Source organism: Planococcus citri, chromosome 5 (genome assembly GCF_950023065.1).
Source record: "Planococcus citri chromosome 5, ihPlaCitr1.1, whole genome shotgun sequence".
NCBI lineage: Eukaryota > Metazoa > Arthropoda > Insecta > Hemiptera > Pseudococcidae > Planococcus > Planococcus citri.
The window spans coordinates 15,810,738-15,829,705 of NC_088681.1; the positions used below are offsets into that span (position 1 = coordinate 15,810,738).

Genomic DNA, 18,968 nt, shown 5'->3' on the forward strand with positions numbered 1-18,968 from the left:
AATGCTATGACTGCTGGAGGAGTAGATACGTTTTGCGTATTATTATTATTATTGTTATTGTTAGCCGCGTAATTATTCCGATTAGGGTGGTTCTGAAATCGAAAATTTGGCTGCAATCGTGCGTTTTGCGGGAATCTGGGTCTCTGTCCCTGTTGCTGATTTCCATTGTTTCCTTGGACGGATTGTCCTATAGCTTGGGGGGTTGGAAACATCGGTGGTTGTAGTCCAGGGGGTGGCATTAGCATTGGTAATAATGGTCTTGTATGAACCAAGTTCGGTTGCATCCAGCGTGGTACTGGTCCTTGCATGAATATGTGTCGTTGCATTTGCCATTCTGGAAATGGTTTGGGTTTCGCTTGCATCGGTACGATACGTACACGTCGATGTTTCGCGAAATCGACTTTAATGCCAGCCAATTCACGTAGTTTTGCAATGAATTGCTCCAACGTTTGGTTTTGATCTTGTACCATCATTTGATAGGCGGGTGGTAGTTTTACCGAAATTGCGCGAATGATGTATTGCGTGCCACGACGATCAGTGTGGCTCAATGCAATTGTGAACCGAATTAGTTGACCGATTAAATCTTGTAGACTTGTCGCACAGTCATAATTATTACACGCCATTTCAAGTCTATCTTGAGCCCGTTCGTTCCAATAAAATTGGAGGAAACTCTTCTTCGTATTTTCATACGAATCATTTGGGCAGAGAGTAGTCATCCACGCTTCGCGGTCATACGTAGTTACTACCGTTGTAAATACGTGTGCTTTATGCGCATCGGGCGCATTAGTTGCATCAGTGAAATGCTCAAAACGTTGTATGAAATCGTGAGGAAATAAACGGTTTTGTTCCGAGAATATGATATTCGATGCTTTGAGCAACATAACATCAATCTTATTCGGCTGACGACTACCTCCTGGCGCATTCGGTGCGTTGTTGACTCTTTGTTCGAGTGTATTGACCTTTTGCGCGAGGTGTTCAGTGGTTTGCGTTTCTTCCGCGAGTACTTGCACGTGCTCAGCTAATTGGCCACGAATACCACTTACATCAGTTTCTAGTGTATCGATGTCTCTTTCATGATCATCCGTTTTTCTTCTCAGTGATCGAAACCGATTTTCGTTTCGGGTGGCATGTTCGTCTTGCCGTGCCTTGATCGTTCGGATTTCATCATTGTTCGATTCGGCTCTACGCTGAGCTTTTCCTGCAATTTGTAATGCATTAGCTGCCATGTTGTTGGCTTGTTGCGCTGATGCGTCGATGTCGTTGATTTTATCCTTCATCACTTCTTGATTTTTTAGGGTTTTCCTAAAATGGCCATCGATATACCGCCAGGTATATTTCAATCTTTCAGTAATGTGGTCGACTTCTACCTCGCCGGGTGGCATTGTGGGAGGGTCCATTAACTCTTCCTCACTCACAGGTAGATCGCTTCCATCGTCGGTGAACGGATCGTCCAATTCGTGAAGCGTACTTAAGTTTATTATCGAGGGTGCGGCAGTTACCTTTTTCTTGTTTTTGGTTTGCGGCTTCGAGCTACTAGGCGGTGGTCGTTGCAAATCCTTTTCATTTAGGCTACGCCGCGGCTGATTTCTCAAACGATCTTTTAGGGTCGACATGTCGTTAAATTCCAAAGAATTTACTTGACAAACGATTTTACGACTTTTTTTAATTGCTCTAAACGAGCTACTGTAAGAAAAAATAAAGGGTTTGAATGGAATGTGCCGGCAAACTCCACTCGGTTCGCGAATGCGCGTTTTTACGACTTGTTCAAGGGCAAGTCTACCTCGTAGCAACCGCGAAGGGTTGGCAATCAAGCGTGACGAGGTGAATCGAGTTCAGACGAGCGGTTTCCCGCGCTTTTTCAAACTCGACGATTCGCGCCTTAAAATGCACAAAATTTACGCGAATTTCCGGGATTTGCCCTGAAATACACGTAGATAACAAATGCAAAGTATTATAAAAAGCGCTTCACGGATATATATTTAAAAATTAATCACTTTAACAGGCGCAAATTCCGTGATGGAAAGCACTTGAACTTTTTGCATGCAAGAAAAAATTCTCGTCAGGCGCCAATGATAAAATAATATAATTTCACGTATGAAAGGTAGAACGAATAAAGCAAGTTGGCATAAAATAAGTACTTACCCCAGCTCACCTACCCAGTACCGAAAAGTACCTTACACACGACGAATATAATAAATTAACAAAGAGTACACGAATACGTGACGAAATTCGTTATATTTGAGTTTAATCACACAGAAATACACGTCAATAGTCGATAATTATTCATAAAATGCACCACGAACTCGTGCGAAATAGGGAAAATATTGTACAAATTTGGAGGGATCACTTAAATACACTAATTAATTCTACGAAATAACTTTTAACTTGGACCCGGAGGACACAAAGACTAAAAGGCACATTAACTTGGCAATTCGCGGACAACCGTTGATGAACTGCGAATTGGTCCAGTCGCAAAAGATGCTGCTAAACCTCTTTCGCGACTGTACCAATCAGTGTTACCCGAAATAGAAGGGTTAAATACTCTAATATTACGAGTTTCTGGACATAGGCATAAGTCTCAGTCTAACAAAAAATAATTTTCTGGGGTTGTAATATTAAACGAACAAGCTGAAATTTAGTATATGACTGTTTCAGTAGAACATTGATGTGTCTGTACACAAATTTTACAAAAAAATAAATTTTGGGAGGGGAGGGGTGGGTTTTGGGACGAACTTGATGGTGAGGGTTTTTTATTTAAAGTTGGGGTAAAATAGAATCAAAATTCGAGTTCAGCGACCTTGAATTAGTGAGGAAACGTGTTTCGCGATAATTTTTTGGCCATATTTGGCCCAAAATTTGACAAATTTTAATTTTTTTAAAATTCTGTTTTGCTCAATTATAAGAAAATGGCTGTCTTAATCGAAAAAAATGCAATAACAAAACTTGTTTAGCATGCCAAGTACTAGTGGAATATGAGAGTTTCGAGTGTTAATTTCCTAATTTCATTTACCTACCCAACTTGGTGGGAAGTAGGCAGACGAAAGTTGGTAATAATCATTTGAAATCCATGTATTTCATTAGTACACGAGATGCTAAACAACTTTTGTTATCATCATTTTTTTGATTAAACAATTCTTTCACTTATAAATTGATCAAAAAATAATTTCGAAAAAATTAAAATTTGTCCATTTTGAGCTAAAAATGAGCAGAAAATTAACACCAAACAGGTCCCCCACTAATTCGAGGTCGCTGAACTCGAATTATGATTCCATTTCAGCCCAACTTTCAACCCAGAACTCTCACCAGAAAGTTTATCTCAAGATTCGCCCCCCCTCCTATTGAAATTTATTTTTTGGAAAAATTGTTGTACACACGCATCAATGAGGTACTGGAACAGTCATGTACCAGATTTCAGGCTCTTCCGACGATTACAACTTCAGAAAATGAATTTTTTCACTATTTCTACTCGTTTTTAAGATCACGATGCAAAGTGGACTACAGCTCATATACAGCACATGGATATTTCTCACTTAGGCGAGAAATGTACCAAAAATGCGTTTTTTGGGGTTATTTTGGTCGCAAACCAACCGAATGAGCTGAATTTTTGTATATGGCCGAATCAAAACACCATTGATAGGCCTGTAGATTATTTTTTCAACAAAAATAAAATTGTCAGTAGTGGGGGTGAATTTTGTAGTAAAATACGCTTGAGGGGGCAGGGTTTACAATTGCATAAAAATGGAATCAAAATTCGAGTTTAGCGACCTCGAATTAGTGGGTAGACCTGCTTCGCATTTATTTTCTGGGTATATTTAGTTTAGTTTAGTTCAAAATGGACGAATTTTGATTTTTTTTCAAATTTTTTTTGTCCTTTTGTAAGTTAACGATTTGTATAGTAAAAAAAGTGATCAGAACAGAACTAAACTTCTTCAACGTATGGATGTGAATAATAAAATATAAACTGTGAAAAAATCATTTTTTCGCGTTGCAACTATTAGATCAAAAATTTGAAATAAGAATCTAGCAATATACCTACATTAGCGATATGTTGGTACCTATACCTAATACTGTTTCTTCAAAAAAAAATTTTGGGGTGAAATTTGCATGACAATGTAAGGGCTTGGTTCATATTGGAGAATTGAGGATTAAATTGACTTCAAATTCGAGTTCGGTGACCATGAATTAGGAGGAAAATAAATTTTTATTTGGGTAGATATAGTTACCTATATCGTGCAGTTATTATTTATTATTACCTCGTTATTCTGTTCAAAGTTGATGAATTTTGATAAATTTACCCCCAAAATGGATGTTTTGAAGAAATATATCGTGTAGTACGTTATCATTATTACCTTGTTATTCAGTTCAAAGTTGATGAATTTTGATAAATTTACTCCCAAAATGGATGTTTTGAAGAAATAGTGCACTAACATATCGCTTATGTAGGTATTGCTAGATTCATGTTCCAAATTTTAGTTTAATGTAGTGGTTACAACCCGAAAAAATGATTTTTTCACAGTTTATATTAATTTTTTACATGGCGAAAGAAATACAACCCAGTACTTACAGCTAACACTAATACGCCTCGATGTTTTTCGCGTAAGTATGTAGGTGAAAATCTAATGAAAACTTCATCACAGTTTCATTAGCTGTCTTATACATTTCTCTTTTTCCAAACAACTGCTTCTGTTTTTTAAATTTTTTTCCAACTAGGTACTTATTTTTGAAAACACGAGGAAAATATTCAAAAGAATACAGCATTTTGTCCTATACATGATTTGCCATGTTTAAAAAAAAAAAATGTTGATCGTCACTTTAAAAAGCTCTAAAAGCAACTATGGCATGGTGCAAGACTAGTTAGACTAACAAGGGCACCTTTCGAGGTGTCCGCCACTGATTTGAGCGGGGCCAAGATTTTCGGAAAGAGCATGGTCTAATATTTGGCGAACGTTGGAAAATTCAAAATTGACTGTTTTTGGTGATCTATGCTTCCTTCAAAAACGTACGTATTTGATAAGTAAAAATGATCAAAATAAGTCATAAAATTAAAACTGATATTAATTCCCCAAATCCAAATTTAACCATTTCCAGCCATTCTGGAGCCTTCAGCGCGATTTTTCAATTTCTCCAGAATTTTAAATTTGCTCCAGAAGACGTGAATATGAAGTTGGGCAGCTGAAAATCGAGTTGTGTGTTATGATCGACCTGTTAACGAATTTATTCACATTTGAGCCGATTCTGGAGGGGACACCTCAAGAGTGGTTTTTTGACCAGCTTTTTTTCAAAATGAAAGTATCCAAAAAATCAAAAATTTCGATTTTGCGAGAAAATATTCGAAATTTGCGCGAATCGCAGCGAACCATTCTGGAGCCTCCAGAACTATTTTTCAATTTCTCCAGAAGACGTAAATACGATGTATGGGTAGTCAAAAATCGAGTTGGTATTACGTATACCTACTCGACCTGTTTACGAATGTGTTCACATTATTTGAGCCGATTCTGGAAGGGACACCTCAAAAGTGGTTTTTTGGTCAGCTTTTTTCATAATAAAAATATCCAATAATCAAAAATTTCTCGTTTGCGAGAAAATTATCGAAATATGCGCGAATCGCTGTATTTTGTCTTTAATCAAGCCCACGAGGGTAAATTTTCCCATTTTCAGACTTTCTGGAGCCCCTGGAGAAATTGAAAAATAGTTCTGGAGGCTCCAGAATGGTTGGAAATGGCGAAATTTGTCCTTCGTGGGGTTAGTTCATGACAAAACACTGCGATTCGCGCAAATTTCGAATATTTTCTCGCAAACTCGAAATTTTTGATTTTTGGATATTTTTATTTTGAAAAAAAACTGGTTAAAAAACCACCCTTGAGATGTCCCTTCCAGAATCGACTCAAATATGAATAAATTCGTTAAACAGGTCGAGCATAACACACAACTCGATTTTCAGCTGCCCAACTTCATATTCACGTCTTCTGGAGCAAATTTAAAATTCTGGAGAAATTGAAAAATCGCGCTGGAGGCTCCAGAATGGTTGGAAATGGTGAAATTTGGATTTGGGGAATTAATATCAGTTTTATGACTTATTTTGATCATTTTTACTCGTCAAATACGTACGTTTTTGAAGGAAACATAAATCACCAAAAACAGTCAACTTTGAATTTTCAAACGTTCGCCAAATATCGAAATATTAAGTTGGGCAGCTGAAAATTTGGTTTTGGGGTTTTTTGACCATACTCTTTCCGAAAATCGCGGTCTCGTTCAAATCGGAGGCGGACACTTCAAGAGGTTCCCTTGTAAGTAGGCTACTTGAAATTAGGGGTATTACGTATCACATTCATATAAATATGTATAACGCTGGGGGAAAATATCAACACAGGTCTCGTCTCTGTCTAATCTATCCAACTTACGTTAATTTATAAAAATTAAAATCAACTGTACTTATGTACATCTACATACATAGGTACAACATGCTTAAAATAACGATTCCGCCGTTCAACCATTCGCGACTTCGCGTCTTCCTATTTCATTCATTCATGGGTGGTGATCGGGGGGAGGGGTGAAGTCGGAAGGTTCTTTACTCTTTAGCAGTTTACTGTTACATTAGTATGTGTTACATGGTTAGTATAAAGCAGGTAGAGGGTGTACAGAGGGAAGTAGCTGTACCATAGCTACGCATTTCCATCCGTCGCATTTCTAAATGAACCAGTTTGAAAAAAAAATCAGGATCGACTCACCACTACCATCTAAAATCAAATCAAGTACATATTTTAAAAGGGAGACATTCGTGTTAGTTGCATACACTGACAACTTGCATCCTTGGTAAATTCAACGTTTCAAAAATCTATAGGTTGGCAGCGGCGCTGCATTACCTGGATCTTGCCTTACGCACAACGTTCCGAGATGGGTGTAATGTCGCATGGGTCAAATGTCGCAAAGGAGACGTTTCAGCAATAATAACATCATGGGTCAAATGTCGCATGGGTCAAATGTGCCAATTTATAATTAAATCGTTGCCTGGGTCAAATGTCGCTATTTTGATTTACCCTGGTCAATTGTCGCATGGGCGAAATGTCTATTTCACATCGGATATTCATGTGGGTGTAATGTCGCATGGGTCAAATGTCGCATATTGATGTGATGCAAACATTTATCAGAACATGGGTTAAATGTCGCATGGGTCAAATGTCGTTTTGTGAAAATCCAAAATTGATAAAAACATGGGTGAAATGTCGCATGGGTCATATGTCGCATGGGTCAAATGTCCTGGTCCCCAAGACTGACTGCAACTGCAACATAAGTATATTAATTATGTATTTGATAAAACTATTATTTAATAAATATGCATAACTCACACTCAAAATACTTTAACAGATATAGAATTTTAATTCAAAGTTTTATCTTATACCTACCTAACATAAATTTTACCTTACCAAATTACAAATAATTCATATTGAATTAAAATATAAAGGACTCGAGGCTTATTAAGATACATAATCGAATTTTCTGAATTTTACATAATCAAAACACTGACAAATCACAAGCGGCAATGTTGAGAAGCAACAGCTGATATCAAATCAAAACAACGCTGGTGCTGGCATTCCACCTCATCACCTGTTGCCGCACATAACGCATGTGTTGGACCATGGTACTGGTTCGTTCGAACGAATCATGGGTGCAGACTGCGTGACGTCAGAGCTGGAGGCTATCTTTAACATTGTCTCTTATCGGAAAAGCGCCGTTATTCTCGGTTTTCTTCCGAAAATTCTGAGTGAACCGGCGTACAAGGCATAAAAAATTATCTGTTTTTCACGCTCTACAATGTGATCTTTCATTTGAAGCTCAAAGCTCGAAAATAACATGATTCGGATTCTTGAAAATGGTTCTTAAAATTTTGAGTGAGCACAATATGGATTGTTGAAACATGAAAAAGAATGTACGTTTTACACTCTACAATTTGGTTTTTTTCTGAAAGCTTTAGCATCGATAGATTAAAATTTGTAAACTTTCAAAGTTGAGCTTTTCGTCACTTTTGATCGATTGATGCTAGAGCTTTCGAGAAAAACCCAAAAATTGTAGAGCGTGAAACGAAGATCATTTTTCATACCTCAAACACCCTTGTACTCAATCAAAATGTTGAAATATTTTCAAAAAACTAAAAAAAAATGAGACTTTTCCATAAGACGCCATGTAAATCACAGCCTCCTTGCAACGTTGCCAAACTTGTTATTTTGAGAACTACATTCGGGTTTGCCGTTATTAACATGGGTTAATATTGAGTCGCAATCATATTTTGATCTCAATCAAGCAATCTTGCAAATTTAAAAAAAAAAATTGCCTAAGATGGGAATTTTTTTACAGACATTCAAATTTTGCACCTTTTGAAGGGGTTACAGGAGTAGGGTCACGACCGAAAAATTGGGACCAATTTCATTGACTAGCTACTTTCGAAATCCTAAAAGGACCATCTATTTATCAGCATTGAGAAAATTAATGCTCATCTCTGGGGTAGAATTTGCACTGGTTCGAAATTCAAACAACATTACACCTCACAAGGGAACCTCTTGAGGTGTCACACTCCGATTTGAACGGGACCGCGATTTTTGGAAAGAGCATAGTCTAAAACCCCCAAAACCAAATTTTCAGCTGCTCAAGTTCATTTTTCGATTTTTGGCGAATTCTTGAAAATTCAAAATTGACTGTTTTTGGCGATTTATGCTTTTTTTAAAAAGTACGTACATGATCAATGAAAATGGTCAAAATAAGTCCCAAAACTAATATTAATTACCCAAATCCAAATTTCACCATTTCCAGCCACTCTGGAGCCTCCAGCGCGATTTTTCAATTTCTCCAGAATTTTGAATTTGCTCCAGAAGGCGTGAATATGAAGTTGGGCAGCTAAAAATCGAGTTGTATATTACACTCGACCTGTTCAACGAGTATACCTACATTTAAGCAGATTTTGAGAGTGACACCAAAAGTGGCTTCTTGAACAGCTTTTTTCAAAATTAAAAAATCAAAAAAATCAAAAGATAACCGTTTGTGTGTAAATTTTTGAAATTTACGCGAATCGCTGTATTTTGTCCAAAACTACCCCCCCCCCCCATCCAAATTTCACAATTTCTAGCCATTCTGGAGCCTCCAGTGCGATTTTTCAATTTCTCCAGAAGGCGTGAATATGCAGTTGGGCAGTTAAAATTGGAGTTGTGTATTACACTCGACCTGTTTAACAAGTTTATCTACATTTGAGCCCATTTTGAGATGACACCTCAAGAGTGGTTTTTTGAGGTGTCAATTTCACTCCAAAACGGCTGGAAATGGTAGAATTTGCGCTCCGGGGGTTAGTTGAGAGGAGTAGGATTGCCCTCACCGCCTAGGTGATTATTCACGTAATTTCCCCTTACGAGAAGCTTCTGTATATGTTTCTATAATAGAGTCTGCGCGTTATTCCATATACTGTAAGTAGGGTAACGTGATAAATTCTTCTAAACTTATACGTGCGCTCATAGGATCCCTAAATAACTGGAGGGATTCCCCTAATTATCGTATGATAATGCGATCAGATCATTCATTCCCGCCGAATGATATTCGTTTGATGAAAATCTGCTAAGCACAAACTTGCTTTGGCGAGCCACGAACTTTACTTGGTCTCGTAACTCCGCGGTAACTTGTTCCTCGTCAAAACGATGATGTGTTAACTATATCGACACAATGAATATGTGAGAACAAATGGGGTTCTCCCCTGTTTGTACTTTTTTATGTTTTACCCACCTTCAGTGTGGTAATTAGTGTTTCTCTGAACGTTTTAATTAATTGTTATTAAATACTGTTCCTTTGAATACACTTCGATTTTCCAGACATCGAAAGTATTTCTCGTCTATACATCGAACCTATAGTTAGACGTTCCTACCTACACATATAGTTTTGGTCAGTGTATCGGAAGAGGTAGGAAAAATGCATAGTGTCCAAGTAAGTGTAAGGTAATTAATTATAGTTAGATCATAATTAATTGAGATGGATGAAATGAGTAATTATACACCTAGTATTAGTGGCTGTATAGGAGATACTTATTTTATCTCAGACGAAAGACATAATTTCACCATGTTTTAGTTAGAGTAGGATAGCAAAAATAGCACGTTATCATTTGAGCTAATACTCAAGTGGTTTCGTGTAGATTAAACTTTACTCAATACGAGTATGCACTTGTATTGAATTACGTAATAATAGTTTTTATTTTTACCCTTTTATTATTATGTATAGAACTCGTTCGGTATATCATTCAATAAACATATCGATTAGCATGAATATATGTTTTTATTTGGTGAAGAACTGGACAATGTGCATATAGTGTATTGGTTAATGCCGAAGTCTCCTATCTGAGCTAGTCAGGGACAATGAGTAAATATTCACTGCCTAGGGAATATTTCTTAGCCAACTTCAGGGATAGATCATGCTGATATCTACTATCTCACCGGATCATTACCAATTAAACTATATCATAGTTCTTGAAGAAATACAGCGATTCGCGCAAATTTCAAAAATTTCCTCACAAACGGTCATCTTTTGAATTTTTGGATTTTTTAATTTTGAAAAAAGCTGGTCAAAACACCACTCTTGAGGTGTCACTCCCAAAATCGGCTCAAATGTAGATAAACTCGTTAAACAGGTCGAGTATAATACAAAACTCGATGTTTAGCTGCCCAACTTCATATTCACGCCTTCTGGAGCAAATTCAAAATTCTGGAGAAATTGAAAAATCGCGCTGGAGGCTCCAGAATGGCTGGAAATGGTGAAGTTTGGATTTGGGTAGTTAATATTGGTTTTGGGACTTATTTTGACCATTTTTATTGATCAAGTACGTACTTTTTAAAAAATCCATAAATCGCCAAAAATAAGAGGTACATAGTCAATTTTGAATTTTCAAAAATTCGCCAAAAATCGAAAAATGAACTTGGGCAGCTGAAAATTTGGTTTTGGGGGTTTTAGACTATGCTCTTTCCAAAAATCGCGATCCCGTTCAAATCGGAGTGTGACACCTCAAGAGGTTCCCTTGACAGTTGACTGCTGCATTAGCTTTTCTCTCAGTTGATGGAGTTTTCATGTGCTGAATACATACGATCAATTGAACAAATTGGCGTTTGGATTTTGCAATAGAAACTCATAATATATACGTAAAGTAGCTACTCAGAGATTCAAAAAAAAAAAAAAAAAAAAAACTCAATAAGTCGATATTTAATACTTACCTATTTACTCATATTATCCACATTGAAGAACGATCAAAAATTGTTTCATAAGTTTATGCATTCCATCAGCCTTATTGAATTTCCACCCATTCTGCTCCAGTCCGATCAATTCTGAATACAGTGCTCTAAATCCTGTAACATCATTAAAAGTTAATTATCAAGGGCGAAAAAATTCAACATACGTAGAGTCCTACTTACCAAGTTGCCTTTAGGAAGAATCGAAATACTCATCAATCAGAACCCTTTCACCCTCCTCCATAAAACCAAAAAATATCGGTAGTAAAAATGTATTTCTCATAAGGAATAGCAATTGATACAAATCTTAAAATGAGATAATAACAACCTAAACAGAAAAAAATCTTACAATATCGTTAATTTTCTTTGTGCAATACAAATAGATAGACTAGAATTTCTATAATATTAAACAGTATAGCTAGAACATCGAATAACATTGATAATGATATTTTAAAGACGACAAAAACGATCATCGATTAAAAAATAAAAGAATCATGATCACAAATAAAACCAACATAATATACGTGAAACAATTACCGCAATCGCTCCAATTACGGCGACGAGGTACCCAAAATCATCCCCGCGAGTTGCGATACGATCGAGGTACCCTCACCCTCGAACTGATTTCAAAGGTAACCTTGTAGCACTTTTTTTTTTTTTTTAAATCAAAACATCATAGCGAAAAACAGCTTATACAGATAAATACTCTTAGAAAATAATTGGACAAATAGAAAAAGAAATAATAATAAAATAAAAGAAAACGAATTCTTATAACGTAATAATTGGAATATCATCAACAATTCATTCCACGAGAACTATACACGAGGAGGACGTTGTAAAAGAAGTGCTTTATCGTGGTGGAAGCGTAGAAAAAAAATGAAACTAATAGTTACATTAATTTCGCGGCAAAATCGTCAACGTTGTACATATAAAATAATGAGTAAACAAATCCTTAAAATCCGCCGTAATAATATGTAATTGTAAGTATTTCTCAGGCGGATATCGGATATTGGGCACCGACTGATGTGGGGTAGGTATAAGAATACGCGATCGTCTCTGTAGTATATCTCTAGATCGTTTACGTCGTTCGATGTCGTTGCATTAAGCCCAAAATAAATGCTGGTAACAAGATGAATACTTGAGTGACCACTGTATGAATTGTACTCGTCGAACTGGTAGCGATTGGTTGAATTGTTATTTTAGATACGTTGGTGAAAGCGCAAAGGTCGTCTTCGGTGCAAGCTCCTACTTTGTACACGTATTCGGATTTTGGTTCGAGATCATTGATCAAGTATGGATTGGTGGGTGACTCTTCTGTAATCGTAAAGCACACAATTGATGAGTAACCGATCGAAAAATTTATTCGAAAGGGAATTTCTCGAGATGTCAAACTACGATTTGAACGAGTACACGATTTTTGGGAAAAGTATTGTTTGAAATCTCATCGACGGAAATTTCAGCCGCCTGAATTGATTTTGAGATTTTTAACGAATTTTCGAAAATTCAAAATTGACCATTTTAGACGATACAAGCTTTTTCCAAAAATTACATTTATTATTTATTCAGTAAAAATGATGGACAATGCATAGTTCTGAAATTAATATCAAATCTGTCGAGGCGAATAAATTCAAAAAAATCACAAAAGTTTCCACTTGAGGAGAATTTTGAAATTTACACGAATGGCTGCGTCTCGATTAAAACCAACCTTCTGGCCCTTGTCCCCGGGATTTCACCACTTGGAGTCACTCTGAAGCGTCCAGTGGGATTTTCTGTCTACTTGGAATTTCAAATTTTCTGCAGAAGGCGTCGGAATTAATTTAGACCAGAAGGAAAAAATGTTTTAAAATGCCAAAATTTTAGTTCTAAGGAAAATTTTTGAAATTTGCACGAATAATTATAGTCCGGCATATGACAATAGGAGTAATTGCACCCCCCCGCCGATCCTCCGGGACAACATTTTTCTTAAAGGGGACATCCTAAGGAACATTTTAATGCAAAGTTGCCAAAAAAAAGTTGGCCTTACTTACAAAATGGCGGCCATTTTGATTGACAGGTCAGCCGAAATCGCAGATTTTGCGTTATAACATAGGACTTACACAAACTTTTTCAAACTTTACAAAGGTAGATCGAAAGATCATGCAAAAATTCATCACCTGTCAAAATTTCAAGTGCTAAAGTGCGTTTTTCGATTTTTGGTGAATTTTTGAAAATCGAATTTAGGCCAAAAATGAGGGAAAAAATCAAAATTTTACCAAATTGACCAAGAGAGCTGAAATTTGGGATATACCCTATTTTCGACATGCCAAATCGATTGGAAACGGTTTCAACCCGTTTTGAGCAGTTCTGGAGCCTCCAGCAGATTTTTGAAACTCGAAATTCCCACAAAATTCCATCAAATTGGAGTTGTAAAGCTAAAATTCATTCTAAAAACTAATTTCAATACGCTAAGAAGTACTGCAGGTGAATTTCAAGTTGTTTTGGAGCCTCCAGCGACTTTTTGAAAATTCCTGGAACCTCCAGCAGATTTTTGAAACTTTAAATTTTCACAAAATTTCATCAAAATAGAGATGGAAAGCTGAAATTTACTCTACACTCCAATTTTAACACCCTCTGAAGACGACTTCAGGTGGGTTCAAGTCATTTTAGGGCCTCCAGCGACTTTTTTGAAAATTACTGGAGCCTCCAGTAGATTTTTGGTGCAAATTACTCCTATTGTCATATGCCGGACTATTATGTTTTGACTAACCCCCCCCCCTTCCAACCACCTTTCCTCATCTGAATTTCACCATTTCGAGACATTACAGAGCCTTAGCGCAAGTTTCTGTTTCTTTAGAATATTGAAATTTCTCAACAAGACGTAGAAATTAATTAGGGCTTAAAAGAAAAAAAAATTAAAATCCCAAATTTTTGATGAAAATTGAAAACGTTTGAAATTTGCACGAATGGCTGGCTGCGCCTCGACTAAAACCAACCCCCTACCCCAACCCAAATTTCACCATTTCGAGTCACTCTAGAGCCTTCAGTGTGGTTTTCTGTTTCTTCAGGATTTTAATTAATAGGTAATTTAAGCTTCAAGTGAAAAAATTCAAAAAAACACAAAATTTCTGTTCAGAGGGAAATTTTTAACGACTTAAACGAATCTCCTTCCAAATCAAAATTTAGCCATTTGGAGCCTTTTTGGAGCCTCCAGCGCGATTTTCAATCTCTCCAGAATTTTAATACTTCTCCACAAGACGTGAAAATTAATCTGGGTTTTGAGAGGAAAAAATTGATAAAAAAAACAAATCCTCTTCCTAATCAAAATTCAGCCATTTTGAGACATTCTGGAGCCTCCACGGCGATTTTCAATCTTTCCAGAATTTTTAAATTTCTCCACAAGACGTGAAAATTAATCTGGGGTTTCAGGGAAAAAATTCAAAAATTCCACAAAATTCTTATTCTAAAAGAAATTTTTGAAAGAACTGATAAGTCTCGATTACCCCCCCCCCCGTCCTTGGAATACGAATTTCATTGTTTCCAGCCGTTCAGCAGCCTCCAGTGCGATTTTATGTTTCTCCAAGATACCTATTCATCAATTTCGACTTTTCAAAAACATAAAAATAAAAAAATAAAAAAAATCACAAAATTTTTGTTCTAAGATTTTTGAAATTTACACAAATTGCTATGTCTCGAACCCCCCCCCCCTTCCTCCACCAGACATTGCAGAGTCATCGGGGCGATTTTCCGTTTCACAAGAATTTTAAAATTTCTCTACAAGACGTGGAAATTAATTGGGACTTTGAAAAAATTCAAGAAAAAATCACAACATTTCTGTTTAAATGAAAATTTTTAACATTGCACGAATGGCTGCGTCTCGATTTGAACCAATCACCGCTCCCGATCCAAGTTTACCGTTTCGAGCCATTCTGGAGCCTCTAGTGCAATTTTCAATTTCTCACGAATTTCAAAACTTCTCCAGTAGGTGTGGAAATTAATTTAGGAATTTACAAATCAATCGGGGCCTAATTTCGATCTCTTCAACGAGTTTATTCACACTTGGCCTGATTTGCAGACGTGCACCTCAATTGCGTTTTTTCAACCAAGGAAAAAGATTCGTATATCACACCTCTTGTATTTCGAAGGGAGATTTTTGAAATTTAACAAAATAAACGGATATCGAGTAACCTGAACAGAAATTTTTGAACCGTACAAAAAGGAATCGCCAGAGGATCCCAAAACACAAAATTTAACAAAATGAAATCCATTTTTCGATTTTTGGCAAATGTTATAAGTACATAAATGAACTAAAAATGAAAACAAAAATCAAAAATTCACCAAATTTAGGAAAGCTGGAATTTGGTTTGCACCCTATTTTTGACTTCTCGAGTTGATTGGTGATGATTTCAAACTGTTCTAGAGCCTCCAGCGGATTTTCAGTTTCTTCTGTACTCGAAAAACCGCTATAAGTAGGGGCAAAATAAAATTCAGCGCCAATAAACTCGAATTTCCATCTTTGTGAACGATACGACAGCCTTCTGAAGCCAAACAAACGGGTCAATGACCTTGGACAGCAATACCGGAAGCCAGACAGTATTCAGGAAGCAAACAGATAGGTCAAAAACATGGAAGGCCAGACAGGAAATCAGACAGACAGATAAATGACCTTGAGAGGGCAGACCTGCCTTCAGAAGCCAGACAGTAGGGTCAATGACCTTAGAAGGTCAGAAAAGAAGCTGGACGCCTTCAGGAGTTAGACAGACGGGTCAATGACCTTTTCAGCGATTATTTTTTTCAAAAAATGCAAAAACCTCAGTGGAGAGATCTGGAATTGTTCAAAACCATCATCAATCGACTCGGAAGGTTGGAAATAAGGACAAACTAAATTTTTAACTTTCCAAGTGAATTAGGTGAAAATTCAATTTTTGTTTTTTTTTGAATTTTCAACAATTTTCCAAAAATTGAAATTACTGGAAAATTTTAAAAAATCAAACATTTCCTGTTCGCAGGGAAATTTTTTGAAACTTTACATCGATCAATGTCTTTGTCTCGATTAGAATCAGACCTCTCTGTTAATCCGATTTTCACCAATTCGAGTAATTCTGGAGTCTCCAGCACGATTTTGGAATTCTCCAGAATTTAAAAATTTCTCCAAAATGCGTGGAAATTAATTAGGGAAGCTAAAAATCGAGTTGTGGCTTATTCTCAACCTTGATCCAATTCTAATTCCTAAGTGGATACCTCAATCGCATTTTCTTAATCACGAATTTTCTATACGTTTTGAAATTGGCAAATCACTCCCTCCTCCCCCATCGAATCCGACTTTCACCATTTCGAGGCACTATGAAGCCCTTGGGATATTTTTATTGAAGCTAAAACTCGATCTTCCGCAATCCAATTCAATTTCCACGTCTTTTGGAGATATTTCAAAATTCTGGAGAAATCGAAAATCCTGCTGGAGGCTCCAGAATAATCAGAAATTACAAATTTCGTGTCGGAGGAGTTGATATTAATTTCAGTACTCTAAATAAATATTTTTTGAAAAAAATAAATAAATAAAAAAACATAAATCATCAATAATGGTTAATTTTAAATTTTCTAAAAATTCGCCAAATTTCAAAAAATCAATTCGAGCAGCTGAAAGGTTTAAGTATTTAGATTTTAAACCATGCTCTTTCGAAAAATCGCAATCCCATTCAAATCGTATCCCAACATATCGAGAAATTCCCTCTTTCGCGTCTGTATTATTCAACACACTTACTCAGTCCAAAATCCAACGTTTTCCAAGAAGATTCGTCTTCTTCCGATTTCTTAAACGTTACTCGGAAATTACTCAAGGTCTCAGTGCTATTTGGAGTAATATCAAGTCGTAACTTCCCGTCTAGTGTATCTCGAACTAAAACCGTAGGTGCTGCTGGTAACACTCCTACTTCTAATGTAAACGTTACAGATGTTTTATCGAATAGATTGCTAGCTTTGCAAGTGTAATTTCCCAAATGCTCCTCATTCGATAACACAAACTAAACAAATCATAAAATTCGCATAAGTAAATATACATATGTACGAGTACATCAAAATCATCCAATGTCGAAACATTTTGAAAAATTTTCTACCTGAAGGATACTTCCGGTAGGGGTGCTGGTGATATTGGCATTAAACTGGGCCGCATTAAGCTCTTTGCCATCTCTCATCCATTTTATCTCCGGCCAGGGATCTCCTATAACTGGGCATCTGATACTCACTACGTTGTTCATGACACCGTGCACGGTATCATTTTTGTAAACCGACGTGATTTCTGGAGGTACTGCGAAATAACCAAAGTAAAGTCTCAGTTTCATATTTCATTCACTACTTACTACGTACGATAGTCTAATAGGTATTCAACACAATTGACAATATTCAAGATAAAAGGTTCGCCTTACTCGCTTTTTTCAACTCGATATCTATGCTTTTCGTAAACCCATTGTTGTTGGTCGTGACCGACGCAGTACACGTGTAGTTTCCAAATTTATCTTCGGTGACATTATTAACCAGTAAGCCATCAGCGTATATAATATATCCATCTCCTGTAGATCAAACCATAGGTAATTTGATAGATACCTTCATATTACATGATTCGGTTATTATACTGTATAATGTACGAGAAGCTCGTAAAATATTTTACCTTCGATCGTGGCATCTTTGAAAGTCCAACTGACAGTCGGGGGAGGACTCGCTTCGGCTTCACAAGGTAAACTTACATTAGTACCCGGAAGAGCGTAGTATTGGCGTGATTTATCGCCGAATTTTATTGGTCCTGCGAATAAAATGATAAATAATAATAATCAGTTCACTCGAATCGATCAATTATACGATAAAGATTCAAAAGTACAAGTGGTGGAAAAGCTGAACAAGGAGAACATACAGAGACACCTGAACCTGAAATTCAAACACCTATAAGATAGTAATTTTTAGGTAGTTGGTATTGAAAGGCAGACGAAGGGGGAGAACCGAGGAGCCTGTAAAATTGCTTACTGATTGAATTTTAAAATGAGCTTCATTCAATTAGTTTAAATTAGGTACAAAACTTTTTTAAAAAGTCCTAAAAAATAGTTGAAATTACATTTTGTACTCTCTAAATTTGAAACAGTCAATTTCACTGCTTAGCAGTCACGACATTTTGCCTTTTTAAAGCAGTAGTTTTTTTTTACTGCAAAACAGTGAAAAATTACTGAGTTGGTCAGTAAAAAATCATTTTGACTGACCAATTCAGTAATTTTTCACTGTTTTGCAGTAAAAAAAAACTACTGCTTGAAAAAGGCAAAATGTCGTGACTGCTAAGCAGTGAAATTGACTGTTTCAAATTTAGAGAGTACCTTAAAGTCCAAAATTGTTAAAAATTCCTTCTTTCCCTCCCTCTCCACGAAAAATGCATAAAAGATGATTTGGTTGATAAAATCGAATAAAAATTGCTTAAGATAGTAAAAAAAAACTAATATGCAAAATAAAAAAATTCCAAATGAAAAAATTTTACGTAAGTAAGGTTAACGATTTTTCGTTCTTCAGCAGTTTTGTGAAATATTTCAAACTATTTAAATTGACGGTATTTTATTGAATTGAATTTTTTTTAAATGATTCTTATGTAAAGCATGACAAACTTTTCTGAATTGGAAATATTTTTCAGAAATTTGAAGCAATTTTTACTCAAGTTGGCAAATTTTGTTATTATCAATAATTTTGTTTTTCATTATAAATAACTTGAAA

General features: G+C 36.2%; 1 protein-coding gene across 1 annotated transcript in view; it reads right to left on the reverse strand.

The window, feature by feature from the left end:
* Nucleotides 1–11,505: 11,505 nt before the first annotated feature.
* Nucleotides 11,506–18,968, reverse strand: part of LOC135846298 (neural cell adhesion molecule 1-like) — a 113,698-nt gene continuing 106,235 nt past the window's right edge. Inside the window, exons 4-8 of the mRNA XM_065365300.1 lie at nt 17,890–18,021; nt 17,648–17,791; nt 17,339–17,529; nt 16,987–17,245; nt 11,506–12,563 (exon numbers count right to left, since the gene is read on the reverse strand). Coding sequence (XP_065221372.1) covers nt 12,328–12,563; nt 16,987–17,245; nt 17,339–17,529; nt 17,648–17,791; nt 17,890–18,021 — 962 coding nt within the window. The 3' untranslated portion in view covers nt 11,506–12,327. The remainder of the gene's footprint in view (nt 12,564–16,986; nt 17,246–17,338; nt 17,530–17,647; nt 17,792–17,889; nt 18,022–18,968) is intronic.